Raw genomic sequence first — 18,570 nt, forward strand, 5'->3', positions numbered from 1 at the left:
GTTATCAAACTAGGATGTTAATGAAAACAAAGAGAACAATTTTTTTCTGAATAGCCTGAAATATAATTAAAAGAAATTCTTGGATTAGGCAAAAAGAATAAACCAGGATGGGCATACAGCCATTACATTCAATGTACATTGAAATGGAAACACATAATGTGAGGGTTTGGGAAAGATGGAGGCAAATTGGCAGAAGCAACCCTTCTCCGCTCTCCACATTCTCCACTTCATGACTGAAAATAACCATGGGATCATATGTGCTGTGGAGTTGTGCAGAACAGAATGCTGCTTAGGCCCTCACTAATCACATCAGTAGTTACTGGGACAGCACTGTGACACAAGTTGACTGCAACTTCGAAACAGAAACAGTCATCAGAGTAAGCACACTGCTGGTGCTACATGAGCGAATATGACGTGGCCTCAGAACTTTCAGTAACCTTTATTTGTCTAGGAAGGGTCACATCACTCAACACTAACTGTGCTACTAAACTAGCATGTGCCAGCAATGAATGCGACCGTTTCCCATGCTGGATGCTTTTTATTTTAAAGGTAGTACAGCCAAGTACTTCACAAGACAGGGGGTTCAAGGTAAAATAGTAATTTGCAGTAAAAGGGAAATTCAAACAGGTTGATTCCTTTCCTCAAAAGAATGATGCTTAGAATCCACATATTTAAATAACATAAACACAAGTTATTACGTCCAAAGAATTTGGCATAGCTTTACCAAATGCAAACAAGAAATGCTAGTGATTCCCTCCCAACCCTATTGGAATTCTGGATACAGGAGCTTGGCTTGCTTCAGTCACTTTCAGCAGAATGGAGGTAAAGGGTTTCACAAACGTGCACAAATACTAAAGTAATACATACACTAGCATAAAAAATGAGAAGGCAACAGCAGGCCTGGGCTTCGCTCTTTGTGGATAATGTCCCTGGTTCATGGCACAATTGCTCTGAGCCTCTGAACCAATGGTACCATTCTGGTCTAGGAGGCCTTTCTATGAGACAGTAATCATCTGTAGCCCCTGCTTCACTCTCTCCAACATGCTATAAATGAACACTGCTAGGGCGTAGAAGCCAGACTACTGCACAGCTGAATTCACCAAGTGTAGCTCTGTAATGTCTTAATAGTAGCAATGCTTATCCTCATGCATTTTCTTCTCTTTTTATGCAGATGTCTTCCTAAGACACAGCTGTCCTGTGTCCTATGAGGCAAGAAATAAGAGCTGCTAGGATAAGAATTGAGAAGTCCTAGCCAGGTGCTGGTGGCTCACGCCTGTCATCCTAGCTACTCAGGAGGCTGAGATCTGAGGATCATGGTTCAAAGCCAGCCTGGGCTGTTAAGTCCATGAGACTCTTATCTCCAATAAACCACCAGAAAACCAGAAGTGATGCTGCAGCTCAAAGTGGCAAAAAGAGCTCAAGGAACAGCACCCAGGCCCCTGAGTTCAAGCCCCACAACTGACAAAAAAAAAAAAGACTCACTGGCTTGAATTTTAAATCTAATATTCTTGGGGCTGGGAAGGTGGCTCAGTAGTAGAGTGCTTGCCTTGCATGCATGAGGCCCTGGGTTCAATTCCTCAGCACCACCTAAGCAGAAAAAAAAAAAGCCGGAAGTGGTGCTATGGCTCAAGTGGTAGAGCGCTAGCCTTGAGCTGAAGAGCTGAGGGACAGTGCCCAGGCCCAGAGTTCAGGCCCACGACTGGATCCAAAAAAAAAAAATCTAATATTCTTCATAACCAAATAATGTTGACCTGTGGTGTTTCAAAGCATTTCAGTTCATGGTCATGACATACTGTGGGAACCTGGTATAGTGGTGCACTTCTATACTCCCAGCTACTCACAAATAGCAGGTCCAGCAGCCAAAGCAAAAAGTGCAAGACCCAGGCCTGTGGCTTGAGTAGCAACAAGGATTCATTATGCGGATGTTAAACCACATAAAATTAATAAAAGGCTTTAAGCATCTTAAAAAGCTCAATGCCCAACTGACCCATCTTTTTCTTAGCCAAACTAATGGCAGAGGTGGTGAGGCAGAGAATGGTGGCAGTTATCAGTCCTTTGGCCTCACTTCCTGCCTGTCCTGGTCTCCTACTGCTAAGCCTGCAGATTCACCCTTGTCCTCATCTCAGGTTAATCTGGATTTGAAAAAAGAGGTATTTAAGCAGCTTCAGTAAGTATCTTGCCACCCTACCTTCACGTCCACCTCTGCATACAGTGCACTCCACTCCCATCGGCTCTGCAACTAACATTTGACCACTCAAGCAGCATCCGAAGCAAACTGAAGAGTAAGTCTTAGTCTCCTTTGCATGCATTCCCAAGCTAATTTCAAAGTGAGTGTCAAGGTCTACGTTGCTTAACAATAACCTTTTTATTTTTCTCATTGATACAGGAAGAAGCCCTGACTTGTCTGTTTTTTTCCTGACAGCCAACACCTGCTAGCCAATCTCTGAGCCTTCAGTGGACCTGCAGCCACACCCCAGACCAACTTGCCAGCAACACCTTGAGAGCAGTTCAACTACTGGATACCCCCACAACGCTAGCAGTACGTGGCTGAACTTGTCCCTTTAGGACAAAGCTCCTGACAGTCTCCCAGGACATCGGGCAGGCCCAGCCCTCACACCCTCTTCCTGCCAGCACAGGGGGCTCCTTCTTGGTTAGGACTCCTGAAGCAGCACAGGATTAGCATTTACTGATTATCTGCTCAAGAGTCCTGTGCCCAGAGGTAGGGTTGGACTATGACAAAATAAGAGTCCCTTGCCATTTACCATGAGAGAGAAGCTAGGGAACCTCGAAGTTTCCCTATTCTAACTCCCCATTCTCAAAATGAAAATGAGTCCACAGAGACAACATGTCCCCCTGAAGGCAGTATTCCAGCAGTCTTTCCAATGTCTGAACAGCAGATAGGGCCAATCTACATGTCTAAGTACATAACACTGTACGCACAATTAGGAAACTTAAAAAGCTTTACGACATATTTGCATGAATCCAATCTCTCAAGAGGAGGCATAAACTAACATGGGAAATCACAGTAGGTAAAAAGAAGATGGGGCTAGAGCTCAGAACAGCTCTGGAGGAGGGCAGTGCCAATACCTTCTTTTTCAATGCTTCATGTATTTTACCAGCACATATATTATCTTTTAATGTGTAAGATACAATTTCAAAGTTAAGATCAAAAAGATTCTAAAATATGTATTAAACTATGAAGGATTTTTCTAATGATGGAACAATATCAAGGTAAAAAGTATTCATTCTTCCTCAATTACACAAACCTAGCTGACAAACTAACATATCATTTGTTTTTTGATACATCAAAAATTAGATTCTCCTAAAATAAATACTTTGAGCATATATATGAACAGTACATTCGATTAGGAACACTGTGGGGGAAACTGACAAAAACAGTTGACAGGAAATACTCCCCCCTCCTAATCCATGTTCAGCTCGGATCTTTATGGGTTCCCCACTCTCCACCTCACACTTAGAACTGGATTTCAGAGCACTGGTTTCCCCTTGCCAAGCCTTGCTGATACGTGAGGGTAACAGCAACCAGAGGCTGCTGTGAGGAACAGCTATGGATATAAACCTTGTGCTCATGAATACCTGACACCTGCTAAATGCACAATCCATCTTAGTTGTGCCTTTGGTTAGTGCTTCTGTGATGATCCCACTTGGGTTCTGGGGGTCTGTTTCCTGGAAGGGTGCTGGAGGGCTCACGGCAAGGCCCTATGAAACGGCTGCTCCTTAAGTGAACTGCAGGCTGTATACAACAGCTGTAAAGATGTATGCAGCAAGTTCTCCATCCAAACTTTTAGAACTTCAAAATACTAATTTCATCCATTTTACTAATTTCAGCTAATTTATTATGCAAATTTTACGAGAGTATAAAATGGACAGTTGTATCTTTTGAGCAACATTGGTTCCAACATGAGCCTCTGTAGCATTAAATTTTTGCTATATAGTTGTACACAAAAGAAACGAGATAGCTGAGAACCAGCGGCTCATGCTGTAATCCTAGTTACTTGGGAGAAAGAAGATGGGAGGATGGTGGTTTGAGGCCAGCCTGGGCAGAAAAGTTCACACGTGCCTTTCTTAACCCATACCAGCACACAGCACCAGGAGCCTGCCATACTGTGTTATGTGGGAGGCTCAGAGTCGGAGGATCATAGTTCCAAGCAGAAAAATTTGAGACTCCATCTCCACAGAGGGAAGCCTGACACAATGGCTTAGATGTTCATAGCAGCATTAACAGGGCTGAAGCATAAAACAGGTGGGTCATGGACCAGGCAGAGAGGAAAACAGGCGTGCAGGCATGGCTCAGCAGTAGAGACTGCACAGCAAGCAAGAGAGCCAGAGTTCAAGTCCTAGTACCACCACCACACCAAAAAAGAAAAACGTAACACTATATACTAGAGTACCACACATCAAGTCTTAAATTCAGACTTAAAAAGTGAAAATTCAGCACAATAGAGTTCATCTAAAACATAATCTTGATTACAATTAACATTATATAATTTTATCCTTGAAAAAATTGTAAGTTACATGATTATTTCTATTATTCATTACTTACCCTTTTTCATATGTGAACTCATCTTTCAGGGAATTTGCTGATGATTCACCAATAAAGACAGATGGAATGTCAATTTTCTTTAATATATCAACTGTAGGAAAGAGTAATGAAATTATTTGTAAAAGCCTGTTTTCTTAGTGTACAATCAACTCAACTTTCACAACAGCAAAAACAACTGGAACCAATTACAGTCAACATGTCTATCAGTTGATTTTTCCAGACTGCAGATTTATTCTCATCATTGAAGTAGTTTAGTTTAGAAACAAAATACCATTTACAATAACAAAGCTGGTATTTTACATAGATACATTACCTCACTAAATTCTCTCAACAGGCCTATAAGGTTGAGACAATGTTTGAGACAAACTTTTTACCCTTAATATTTTCACCTGATTTACAGAAGGAAAATGAGGAAGAAATCCTAGGTTTTCTTCCTACAGATAACTTAATTGCTAAATAACAAAGATAAAAGGCTTTGACAAACCCATTTCCCTAAGAGACAAACAAGCAGAGACCGGGAGCACCTTCCAACAGTTCACACAGAAGCACGGCCACCACATCAGGCCCTCTGTGGAGGCAGGCTGAGAGGAAACGCCATCAACTTCCACTACCCCTGCAGCTCTTAAAGCCCCACATCATGACTGGTATCGAAAGAGATGTGAAACTTATACCCACAGTCACACCAAATGCCACCAAAAGAATTCTGTAAAATGACCCATCACTCAGGAATAGAAATAAAAACTATCATTTTTTAGTGTTACTACTAGAAAAAACAGCTTTATTATGGATGAGCTGTGAGTTAACAGACTTGGCCTTAGGGAAAGCCCTTTACTTTCTTTTCAGTTTTCAAAATAACTTCATTTTATTGTATCTTATACATAATATACATAATAAAGAACTTTGTTTTATAATGCATAGTCGGTATGCATTTTTTGCGGGAGAGCAACAAAAAACAAAGCACACCACACTCCTTCCCTTCCAAAGACACATTATATTGGAAGTTATCAAACGTTCTTGTAAGCCTTGGCAAATGAGTACAATTATCTACCACAACTGAGACTCAGAGTGTCCCACCAGCCTCCAAAATTCCCTCACTGTCTTTTAAATTAAATCCTGTCCTGACTATAGCAACCACTAAGCTGGTTGTCTTTTTGATCCTTATGAGACTGGTAACCTTGGCAGATGAAGGATTTTGCATACACAATACTGTTTTATGTTAATATAAGCACTCATTCCTACACACATCAGCCACACACAGCCCATGGAAACCCCAAGGAGGGAGGAAGCATCGTCACTATTTCTTTTTTCTCCCTTACCCTAGAAAGCTAAACAAAGAACCAGGCAATGTTCTAGATGCCTCACAGTTCTCACCTACTCAAACCTCACAGCACCCTCTCACAGATGAGAAGACTGTCATGTACCGGGCGCCAACCTGGTAGACAGCATCCAGAAAGCACTTCATTAGCTTAGTGACCAGTATGCAAGCAAGCATACTTTATCACTGCCTGGAACAGGCCAGCTGCACAAGAGTAGTGACTACAGGAAAAGGGGAGAAACAACTCAGAGGCACGTTCTAGCGTGAGGAATGGGCACCCTGGATCCAGGTACAGTATCCGGCTCCCTCGCAGGCCCCTTCCACTCTGCCTGCCAAGGCATATCCCACCGACCCTCCTGCATGCAATCCTTCCAACCCAGACAAGTCAAATGCAACGTCAAATGATTCCCCCTTTTATAGGTAAAAATAACAGGTGCAGAAAAGGTTAGATAACTTTTCCAAGGGCACAGGCTAGTTTGTGTGTTAACTAGCCTGGGATAAATCCACACTTCTTGGCTCTTACCACTACACTGGCTTATTCTGGGGTTCCAGTATGTCACCACTTTCTGGCTGAAGTACAACCAGCACACTTAGTACCTGAAGTGTTGGCAGCAAGATACTCTGAGAATCTCCTTCTAGACATGACACTCTCTACTCATGGACACACCAATGCTGCTTATTGCTAGGGACTGTCTTGAGAAGAAGAACAGACACAGGCCTCCTCTGATATATTCTCTAGTATATTCCTTTGCTCTTCAATGATGGCAATGGGATTGTGATTTCCACAGCATTTGTGCTGCAATAAATGAAATGCTTAAACACACACATATGCACAAGTATGGGGTAAAATATCTCAGAAGATGATCCAGGCAATAAAGTCCAGATTAAAAACTGAATGATGTTTGAAATGTAACAGTTGAAGCATTTCCATGGCAACAACAAAATTATAGCGTTATATGCTACTTTTAATATTTAGCACATTCTCCTTAGGAACTGACAACTATGACAAGAAAGTTTTATGGTATACAATGACAAACATGTGGTAGGGTACGGACATTCCTAGCTTGTATTGTTTTGGGGGAGGGGGCATGACTGCAGTTTGACTTCAGCTTCACACTTTCAAGGCAGACACTGCTGAGCCTTGTCTTCAGCCTGTTTTGCTCTGATTATTTCTCCTGTCCTCCCAGGCACACACCTGAGCCACGATCTGCTCATCTGAGGCTTCCTGTCATAGCTGAGATGACAGATAGGTGATAGATGTACTCTGCGATTAGTTGAGAAGGGGTCTCAAAGACTTTTCAGCACAGGCTGTGCTCAAGCTGTGATTCTCCCAAGCTCAGCTTCTTAAGTAGTTAGGAATACAAGAGTGAGCTCCTGGTGCCTGGCCCCTACAAAACTCTTATCAAAAAACATGCTGACACCAGGCCACCAGTGGCTCACACCTGCTATCCTAGCTACTCAGGAAGCTGAGATCTGAGGATCTTGGTTCAAAGCCAGCCCAGGTGGGAAAGTCCGTAAGACTCTTATCTCCAATAAACCACCAGAATACTGGAAGTGGTGCTGTGGCTCAAGTGGTAGAGTGCTAGCCTTGAGCTGAAGAGTTGAGGGACAGCGCCCAGGCCCAGAGTTCAGGCCCCATGATCAACCACAAACAAAAACAAAAAAACCAAAAAAAAAAAAAAAAACCATACTTATCCCAAAAGGACTGATGCCTGGGAACTACTAATAGAGAACATAATGAGCTGAATTTAAGGGAAATGGAAGAAGGAAAGCCCAGTTACATCTTAGTTTCTGTCAAACAGGAGAGAAGAAAAGTGATACCTGTACTTACTGTCGTTGGATCCCATGCTAATAAGGTCCTCAGACTCAACATTGTGAACTATGGCTGCTTTGTAGCCTGCTCTCTGTGCATTTAAAACCTGAAAGTCAGAAATCATGTAACATTAAAAATAACATATCTACAGATAGTCTTGAATATTAACTATTTTAAGAAAATTGAAGTATACCATTTTATAATCATTACCTACTGGTACATTCCTCAAAGTGTTTCTTTAATAATTAGGCTTTTAAGAATACGGAAGGTGGCTCAGTGGTAGAGTGCTTGCCTTGCATGTATGAGGCCTTGGGTTCGATTCCTCAGCACCACATAAGCAGAAAAAAAAAGCCGGAAGTGGTGCTATGGCTCAAATGGTAGAGCACTAGCCTTGAGCTGAAGAGCTGAGGGACAGCGCCCAGGCCCAGAGTTCAGGCCTCATGACTTACAAAAAAAAAAGTAAAATAACTCCCTAAAATAATTTCCAAGTCTAGTCTAGTTCTGTTTTAGTTATCAGCATTACAGTCATTCAAAACTCTGCTGTAATTCACTAATCAATTTAGAAAAACTCAGGGAAAGCCCCCAGAACTAAATTAGATCTGACAGCTAGGTAAAAGAAATGAGGCCCATGTATTCAACCTGTCAGGAAAGTTGGCTTAGCAAAGAGAAGCTCTTCAGTATTACCCTCGACTTCTCTAAAATCACCTGTAACAAAGACTTAATTTCTGAAAGGGACAACAGTGCGGGTTAATCAGAATAATTTTATCCTATTACTGAAAACACTGAAGAGGAAAAATGAGCCCAAGAAATGGATTCACTTATCCTGTTTGTTAGTCTCCACAGCACCAGCAGTAAGAACTCATCAAATGTCACTTGAACAAGTTGGATTAACAGGGCACATTAGAACATTATAAATACAAGTGATTAAACTGGAGAGTCAGGGATTTTTAAAGAATTAATTAAGGTAAGCAGTTCATCAGCACAGTTCCTACTACTCTAATGTAAGGAATAAAAGCAGAACAAGGAATGTTTTATATTAAGTGAATTTTATTACCCAACTAAAACTGAGAAAATTCCACTCACCACAGCCTCTTCCCCACAAATTACTACTTCCCAAAAGGAGGGAAAAGATTCTTAAAAAGAATATTACAGTTTCTAACCATTATTACTTATTTAGCATATATGATAACTTATTATATTAAAACAGCAGTACAGTCTTCACTTAAATTTTATTTAAAACATACTTTTAGGATTACTGTTGCTTTTTCTGATGCTTTAATGACATTCTAACTGCTCTCCAAAATTAACCAAAGTAACTGAGATATGTTTCTTACTACATCTAAAAAGCACCTTCTGCTGGGAGCTGGTGACTCATGACTGTAATCGTAGCTACTCAGGAGTCTGAGATCTGAGGATCACGGTTCAAAGCCAGCCTGGGAAGGAAAGTCCATGAGACTCTTTATCTCCAATAAACCACCAGTAAATTGGAAGTAGCACTGTGGTTCAAGTGGTAGCTTTGAGCTGAAGAGCTGAGGGACAGCGCCCAGGCCCAGAGCTAAAGCCCTACAATCAACCAAAAAACAAAAACAAAAACAAAAACCACCTTTTGCTATAGACATATATATTTTTTTTTTTTGTCGGTCGTGGGGCTTGAACTCTGGGCCTGGGCGTTGTCCCTCAGCTCTTCAGCTCAAGGCGAGCGCTCTACCACTTGAGCTACAGCGCCACTTCCGGTTTTCTGGTGGTTTATTGGAGATAGGAGTCTCACGGTCTTTCTTGCCCGGGCTGGCTTTGAACCGAAATCCTCAGATCTCAGCCTCCTGAGTAGCTAGGATTACAGGCGTGAACCACCAGCGCCCGGCTAGACATAATTTTTAAATAAAATATTAGATCAGTATAAGAAGTTATTTACTAATATAACTTTCAAGTTTTAACTTCTTTAAATCTGAATAATATACATAATTACTCAAATTATACAATTTAACTTATTTTTTTCTCCACAGAAGTTACAGATAGCAGAGTAAAGATGTAACACATAAGGAAACATACAGCTGTAAGCCCATCCTGGGAGGCAAAGGTGGAAGGATCAAAGTTGGAGGCTGGCCATAGGCAAACGTGATGCTCCAGGCAAAAATGAGAGCTTCAAGCAACTGAGGAGAAATACTTTTCTTATCCAAATGCAGTTGTTCTCAGAGATATAATGCAAAATTATATCACTATCAAAAACTGTCTCTGATAACAAAATAATAAAATTCGGGGCTGGGAAGGTGGCTCAGTGGTAGAGCGCTTGCCTTGCATGCTCGAGGCCCTGGGTTCGATTCCTCAGCACCACATAAGCAAAAAGAAAAAAAAAAACACAAAATAATAAAATTCCTAAAACAGAAAAATTCCTAAAATCGGAAGCCACTAAAATAGCAAGGAAATTTGTAAGCTTAAGTGTGAACTCTCAAAAATAGAAGCATGTTTAAAATTTTAACAAGTATGGGGATTTGTTGTTGTTTATATTGATTTTCAAGATAAAGAAATTAAATCAAGGAACACATTAACATATGGACTAAAGAGCTTATGAATACAAACAAGGAAAATATATTCCTGTTTAGGAACTATAAAACTCATATGTCAGTCAAATTAAATTACATTTCAACTAAGCAGCAGCTGGTATTTTTAAGAACACACGAGGCAGAAATAAAACCTAAATCATTTAGCAATCATGTGGAAGATTTCACATTCATAAAATGCAACCTCAAACACATGGTGTCAGCTGGAAGCAAAGGATTCAAGACTGAGGAATAAAAAGTGAGCACAGTGAACAAAAACCTAAATCCGAAACAGCCGTCAAAACTTAAAACTATATTAAAAAGCATTCTGAACTGTACTGCCCATTTACCTTGTTAAGGAGACTGATCAAAACTTTTAGATCGTTGTAGACCAAGTAATGCATTTTTATCTAATCAACACATTAGGTATAACTGAATAATGAAGCACTTAACCAACAGTGCCAAAGAAGAGACTGTAAACTTGTTACTATAAACAGCCAGCACATCAGAAGACTCTAGACTGCTAACGGAAGAGCTGTCTGAAATAAGCCCAATTGTGAAAGAAAAGCTGGAAACGACATAGTAGTTCATCTTTTTTCCAGTCTAGACAAACTGATACTACTGACACTAAGAAATATACCTTATATGAAGAAAGAAGAACTCGTAGTTTCAGGACCATCATGAATAAAGACCATTTGAAGAACACACAGGTATAAGGAGTTGGAGGAATCCTCAACACAATGCCTATCATATGGCTCTAAACAAAAGCTGTAAGAATATCTATTTGTTAGATTTATATTTACTAGCTCCAATATCAACACACTCCTACAGCATAGGTATTCCTTCACATATTTTAGCAATAAGGAGAGGGCCTAACACCACACTCAGGCCTAGCTGGGATTAGAACACTACTTCTTCACCAGGTCAGGCAGAGAGGCACAGGCTATCATTTGCATCTGAATGTCCCCACAAAAGTTCCAAGCTAAGGTTTGGGTCTTAACCTGGTACTCTCAGAGAGTGGTAAATCTTTATGAGGAAAGGCTCAGTGGAGCTCTCGATGCACGGATCCCTTGAGGACTGTGAGACACCCTGTCTCGTTGCTCCCTTAAGCTTCCTACCAGCAAAAGGCGAGCAGCTCCACTACATTTAACTTCCTTGCTGCTGGCTCACAGGGAAAAATAAGGCTTTTCTCTCTTGAACAAGCCAGTTCTCTCCAGTCTTGGTTATAATAGCAGAAAGCTGACTAATGTAACTGGTTTCCCAATGGATCAGGATAAGGAACAGAATCACCAACCATAATTAATACTTTACAAATATCTGGGAAAGAACATTAAAGGAAGAAAGTTGAGACTTCTGTAATGTTAATCTCAAAGATTCTGAGGGAAAAACAAAATCTGTAAACAAAACAGCATATGGCAAGAAGAAAAGTGTTAAAATAATGTGCTAAGTTTACAGAAACTTAGAAAAGAATAATGACAAGACAAATGTTATATTAAAAACAAAACAAAATGAGAGAAAACACAAAGAATGACCTGAGTGCTACTGAGGGGTAGAACAGCCAATTAATTATAATTATAGTCTTGAAAGTATGTAATCTGGAATTAAATCCTGCTTTTCTTGTATGTAAGTTATATAAATTTAAGCAAGTAACTATGATAATATACTCAACTTAAAAGGTTCAGGGCTGGGAAGGTGGCTCAGTGGTAGAGCACTTGCCTTGCAAGCTGAGGCCCTGCGTTTGATTCCTCAGCACCACATAAGCAAAAAGAAAAAAAGCCGGAAGTGGCGCTGTGGCTCAAGTGGTAGAGCGCTAGCCTTGAGCTGAAGAGCTCCTCAGCTCTTCAGCACCCTGGCCCAGAGTTCAGGCCCCACGACCAGACTGCTCCGCCCCCCCCAAAAAAAGTTATTCTAAGGATTTAATCATTTAATATACACAAGGCACTTGTTAGTGCTTAGACAGTGCCTGGCATATACTAAGTAAACTGTAACTACTTATTCAGCCCCATCCAGCAAGATAGTCACAAAAACAACATGTCCTTGTATGTCACTTAGTTCTGCTAAAAAAGCACACACACAAAGTTTTACTTTAGTCATTGTGTACAAAGACATTACTAACAAATGCTGCCATTCCCAAGCTTTCTCAAGTGAAGACCACTGATGATCTGACCTTCCCCAGCTCTCCAGTCACTCAAGGGCCATCATGTGCCCGCTTCAACAAAGCTGCCCTTTCTCCCAGCAGCAAGTGTGAGATGTGACTTCTTTTTTCTCCCTGTGCTAGATAAGAGTGTATTACCAACAGTCCTTCCACCTCCTCATATCCTCCTTCTGCTCTGTGCAGAGAAACAAACTAAACCTGGTAAGAATTTTCCTCTTTTAAAAATTAGCTGCATAAAAATCCCAGAGAACACTATTAGAAGCACATGGTTTTAATGGTTAAGCTTTGTGACATTTATTATGAAGGAACAGAGACATGTTCCCATTTCTTCTCAAGTTATGCTCTGAAAGAGTTGACTTTTTGATAAATGACATATTACCTACTGTATGCTTATTTAGGCTTAGCAATAGTTGAATTATTTCATTAGAAAGTATTTTTGGTAGGGCTGGTAAAGTCTTCTTTGTTGAATGAAAAATGTCATGTTTATTTGTTTTAAGAATACCAGAAGCCAGGTGCTGGTGGCTCACGCCTGTCATCCTAGCTATTGAGGAGGCTGAGATCTCAGGATCATGGTTCAAAGCCAGCCCAGGCAGGAAAGTCCATGAAACTCTTAATCTCCAATAAACCACTCAGGAAAACACAAGTGGAGCTGTGGCTCAAGTGGTAGAGCACTAGTCTTGAGCTGAAGAGCTGAGGAGCAGAGCCCATGCCCAGAGTTCAAAGCCCCATGACAAAAAGAAAAAAAACAGAAAACAGAAAATGCCTAGAACTTAAAAAATAACATCATTGTGAAGTCAAACATGGTACAAAGGAAAGCAATTTTTAAATGCTGTGAGAAATAATCTAATAATCAAATTATAAATAAAAACAAGTTTTAAATTTAGAAGTACTTAGAAGTATACTTTAGTTTCCAGGCCAAGTCTTATTGCTACCAAGAAAAACCTAGCCTACATTAGCATCTTCAAACTATAGACTGTGACCAGTGATGGCACAGCAACATCACCTATTGGGCCCAAGTAAAACCGGCTTTTTAAATTAAAGTGAATTTCATACATCAAAAATTCTAGGTAGGGGCTGGGAAGGTGATTCAGTGGTAGAGTGCTTGCCTTGCATGCATGAGGCCCTGGGTTCAATTCCTCAGCACCACATAAGCAGAAAAGGCCAGAAGTGGTGCTGTGGCTCAAGGGGTAGAGCGCTAGCCTTGAGCTGAAGAGCTGAGGGACAGCGCCCAGGCCCAGAGTTCAGGCCCCACGACCGGAGACAGACAGACAGACAGACAGACAGACAGACAGACAGACAGACAGACAGACAGACAGACAGACAGACAGACAGACAGACAGACAGACAGACAGACAGACAGACAGAAAGAAAGAAAGAAAGAAAGGAAAGAAAGGAAGAAAGAAAGAAAGAAAGAAAGAAAGAAAGAAAGAAAGAAAGGAAAGAAAAGAAAGAAAGAAAGAAAGAAAGAAAGAAAGAAAGAAAGAAAGAAAGAGAAAGAAAGGAAGAAAGGAAGAAAGGAAGAAAGGAAGGAAAGAGAAAGAAGGAAGGAAGGAAGGAAGGAAGGAAGGAAGGAAGGAAGGAAGGAAGGAAGAAAGGAAAGGAAGGAAGGAAAGGAAGGAAGGAAGGAAGGAAAGGAAGGAAAGGAAGGAAGGAAGGAAGGAAGGAAGGAAGGAAGGAAGGAAGGAAGGAAGGAAGGAAGGAAAGGAAGGAAGGAAAGGAAGGAAGGAAGAAAGAAAGAAAGAAATCTAGGTAGTGAAAGTGCGACTTCATGAAACGTTCTTGTCAACCTGTGTGCTGTATATTCCTGAAGAGAAATCCTCCAGCTGTGGACTGCACCGCCATGCGGAGCTCTTAGTGTTCTGTCACTGTATGCAGTCAGAAGAGACTGCTGCTTTCGCATACACTGCAACAGTGCCATCACACAACACGCCACACGGAAGCAGTCCCCATCTCACAGGACTTGCAGCGTGGCTGCTTCCAGAGGTTTATGCTATGTCTGTCACATGACCAGTACCACAGACCATAGTGTAAAATACAATTAGTAAGTTTAAAGTAAAAATAACTCTTTTTATCTGGTGACATTAAAGAAAACCTCAATGAAAAAATATGGAACTATTTATATTTTCTGTTAGCTGGACGTAAAGGTAAATCTGCCCTTAAAACAAACAAACAAACAAAAGCCCTCCTTTACTTTGTAATAAACTATACCAGTTAAACCAAACAACTATTAAAATGCTACCTAAATATTTAATTACTGGAACTGCAAGTCTACCAGGGAAGTGAAGGATTTGGTTTACTGTATGCTTTTTGGTTGGCTATGATCAATTCATACTCCAGACAAATTTTATTTCTCAACCTATCACAGCAGAAGCTCCACTGCAACCCACTCACCACTGAAAATAAAGCTTTGGAAGAACTTTTTGTTCAACAAAGGGATAACTGTCTGTACTTGCTATCTGCCTACCAGGAACACGGTAATGACAAAGACTCATATTACACTTGAAAAATCAGACAGAGCAGGGGCATCCATTGCATGGACGCTCACTGCCACCCAGTGACAGGCTTGAGTACTGCTCCTTTGCTGGGCACTATTCTCCAAGTTTCAGGACACAAAACTGGATAAAACACATACTACTAAGAAGCCCAAGTTAGAAAACACGTATCTATGTCTGTTCTACACAGAATCAGGCAAGTGAGGAAGATGTGGAGCAGAGAGAAAGAAGTCAAAAATATACAATACTGCTGAGGCTTGCTCAGGCCTCCGCAGAGAATCTTTCCCATTTCAAGTGTTTCAAATACAAGATGAAAAGCCAGTAGGTATAAAAAACATCAACATGTGGTAAACTCGACATCATTACATTGAAGACGTGAAATCAATGTACAGACACTTCGAACAGAAAACTGACTGTGAAGATCAAACACTAGTTTAACAGGATCTGCAGATATAGGATAATGTGAAAGTTAAAGAATTTTACCAACAACAGTGTCCTTTATGACATTTATTTCCTAGTAATGTTACATACTAGAAATATACTTATATTAGTCATCTGTGAGTACACATTTATTTTTATTACTTAAACTGCACATTTATGAAGTATATATGAAATGCTTATAGTATCCACGTTCTATTTCAAAACACACAAAAAACAGTTAAAGCAAAAGGACAAAGCGGACGTGAGGGTGGCACAGCTGTAACCCTACTTCTTGAGAGCTAAGGAGAGCAACACGCATTTGAATCCAGCCTGGGTTACAGAATGAGACTCCATCTCCAGACGCCAACTCACGCAAGCCTGACCACCTGACCACACACAGGTCTCTGCAGTGTGGACTGGGTTACAGAATGAGACTCCATCTCCAGACACCAACTCAAACCTGACCACCTGGAAGTGGCGCTGTAGCTCAAGTGGTAGAGCGCTCGCCTTGAGCTGAAGAGCTGAGGGACAGCACCCAGGCCCAGAGTTCAAGCCCCACAACCGCCAAAAAAAAAAAAAAAACCTGACCACCACCTGACCACACACAGGTCTCTGCAGTGCGGACTGTTAGTTTCCATCCAACTTAACATTTATAAGGTCCTCAATGGATCCGCTCCAAAAAATACACTCCAGCTTCTGATTCTAAATCTTTCCAAATGCCAAAAGATAAAGTTCCCTGGAAAATTATTGCCACCACAAAGCAACAGTAAGCCCATCACCAGCTCAGACACACAAAACTCTTTCCTCTACCGCAACATCTACTGGAGATAAGAAAAGTACTGCCCCTACAACATAGGGAAGAAATGAAGAAAAGATGATTAAGAGGAGGCTTGGAAAATAAGATATGTCTTAAAATCTGGCTATCATCCTCCTTTTTCAGTCAGAAGCAAAACTTATGTAGAATCTTATTCTCACATGATCAAAACAATGTAGGTGAAAAGAAGCAACAGGAAGACTCAGAAGAGAAAACAGGCATCAATTCTATCTATGGGATAAAAATGTCTTCTTAAAATGAATTCCAGAACGGTAGCAAGCAACCCTGCCAATATCAAAATCCTTTCCAGTACCGGCTAATACCAAACCCATTCTCTGCACATCAGTTTAGGAACACTGTAGGCACTCTGGATGAGCTGTCCCTTAGAAGACAGTGCAAGGCTCTAAATGACATTTTACACTCATTAACAATCCAGTGACATAAACTATCTTTTCCCTCAGGTCTCTGAATATCCCTGAGGCATCTGAATATCTTTTGTGTGTGTGTGTGTGTGTCAGTCATGGGGCCTGAACTCTGGGCCTGGGTGCTGTCCCTCAGCTCTTCAGCTCAAGGCTAGTGCTCTACCACATGAGCTACAGTGTTACTTCAATTTTCTGGTGGTTTATTGGAGATAAGTCTCATAGACTTCCTCAGATCTCAGCCTCCTAAGTAGACAGGATTACAGGTGTGAGACACTGATTTATGGCAAGACTTTTTTTTTAAATAACTAATTTGTTTATAATCACAAAGTTGTATAGTTACAAATGGTTCTCTTTAAGATATGATTTCAATGTTCTTTCAGTAAGTGGGCATTTTCAGAGGAAACTGACTTTTTAGCAGTATTTCCTGTGAATGCCTTAGGGTCAACTTTCTAACTGAAAATTTTAACGCAGGCTAAATTTATTTATGAAAAGGCCAGCAGAAGTTTTTAACCTCAAATGTGCTCACTCTTAGCAAAAATTAATAATCGCAAACAATTACATTTTGTCACAGAAAAGAACACTATTGTACAAAGATAACAAAATGGCATTGTTTTTGCTTTTCCTCTGAAGAGCTGAGCTTCTAGAGAACACAGTTTGTCAGTGTCAGTGTTGTTTCTGGCTGCTGGAATATCCCACATAGTCACACGTGGACTCTGAATTCTTTAGCCTCTCTTCAGATGAGGGCCAGACAGATGAGAAGACTCAACCAAGCCTCTTCCAGCAGAAGACAAATGTCTCAACAACAGTGCTCTCAGTGTGTGGAATCCAAACCCCTACCATCCAGGAATCACTGAGAATATTCCTGCTGCCTTGATGGCTGAGTCACAAATCATTAACTTTTAAAGAAGAAATATGAGTCTGAACATTACTAACAAGAGTTTGTGGTTGAGCCTTGTCTGACAACCCTTTCTTGCCCTCCCACTATGCACTTTGATAGAAAATGAACACATAAACATACTTAAGGGGCTGGGAAGATGGCTCAGTGGTAGAGCGCTTGCCTTACATGCCTGAGGCCCTGGGTTCGATTCCTCAGCACTATATAAGCAAAAAGAAAAAAGCCAGAAGTGGCGCTGTGGCTCAAGTGGCAGAGCACTAGCCTTGAGCTGAAGAGCTGAGGGTCAGCGCCCAGGCCCAGAGTTCAGGCCCCACGACCAGACCCCCCCAAAAAAAAAACTTAAAATATGAACTTTACAAACACTGTAACACATAAAGAAGCGAAATAAACATAATAAAATAAGGTCCTAGAAGCAAGGGACATATTTGCCAAGTGAACTGTGGCACACCTAGACAGCTAAGTCCCCTGCCAGAGGGAACACTTCCCCAGGAAATGACTGACATGTTTCCTGGCACATGCCAATTGGTAGTAGGACGGACAGCAAGATAACCAGGGACAGTCTAATAGATATAAAGGCACCAGCAACATCAGCACAGCGCACAACAGTTTACAGACTTCAAGAAGGTAACATGGCAATAGTGTGACACCTAGGGCAGGGAAGAGAAAGGGATGAGCTATAATAATGGAAAAATCACAACCTATGTTATAATATTCAGATTAATGGTACATTGTCAAAGGAATAGGACAGTTTTCATCCATCCTCAAAATAATATATATACTCTAAGCCAAGTGTGGTGACTCATGCCTATAACCTCAGCTACTTAAGAGATCTGCAAGACTGCCATTTATAGCCACTAAAGTGAGAACCTCATCTTATCAAACAAGCTGGTCAAGATGATATATGTCTGTAATCCTAACTATGCACAGGTAGGAGGACTGAAGTTTAAGGCCAGCCCCAGGTAAAAAATACAAGACCTATCAGAAAAATAACTAAAGTAAAAAAGGCTGGGGCATTGCTCAAGTGGTAGATACCTGCCTTGCAAACCAAGAGGCTCTGAGCTCAAACTGCAGTACCATCGTAGACAAACAGACAGACAGACACGTGACAGACATAGATAAAACTATATTTCCTTTTCCAAGTGA

General features: G+C 40.9%; 1 protein-coding gene across 2 annotated transcripts in view; it reads right to left on the reverse strand.

Annotated features, from left to right (window-relative positions):
* LOC138837655 (E3 ubiquitin-protein ligase RNF13) overlaps positions 1-18,570 on the reverse strand; it is a 42,562-nt gene that overhangs the window by 7,459 nt on the left and 16,533 nt on the right. For both annotated transcript variants that reach the window (XM_070036612.1, XM_070036611.1), the window contains exons 5-6: positions 7,711-7,798; positions 4,565-4,655 (exon numbers count right to left, since the gene is read on the reverse strand). In XM_070036612.1, coding sequence (XP_069892713.1) covers positions 4,565-4,655; positions 7,711-7,798 — 179 coding nt within the window. The remainder of the gene's footprint in view (positions 1-4,564; positions 4,656-7,710; positions 7,799-18,570) is intronic.

The sequence above is a fragment of the Dipodomys merriami genome, unplaced genomic scaffold, assembly GCF_024711535.1.
Source record: "Dipodomys merriami isolate MVZ:Mamm:240054 unplaced genomic scaffold, mDipMer1.0.p SCAF_273, whole genome shotgun sequence".
Classification (NCBI taxonomy): domain Eukaryota; kingdom Metazoa; phylum Chordata; class Mammalia; order Rodentia; family Heteromyidae; genus Dipodomys; species Dipodomys merriami.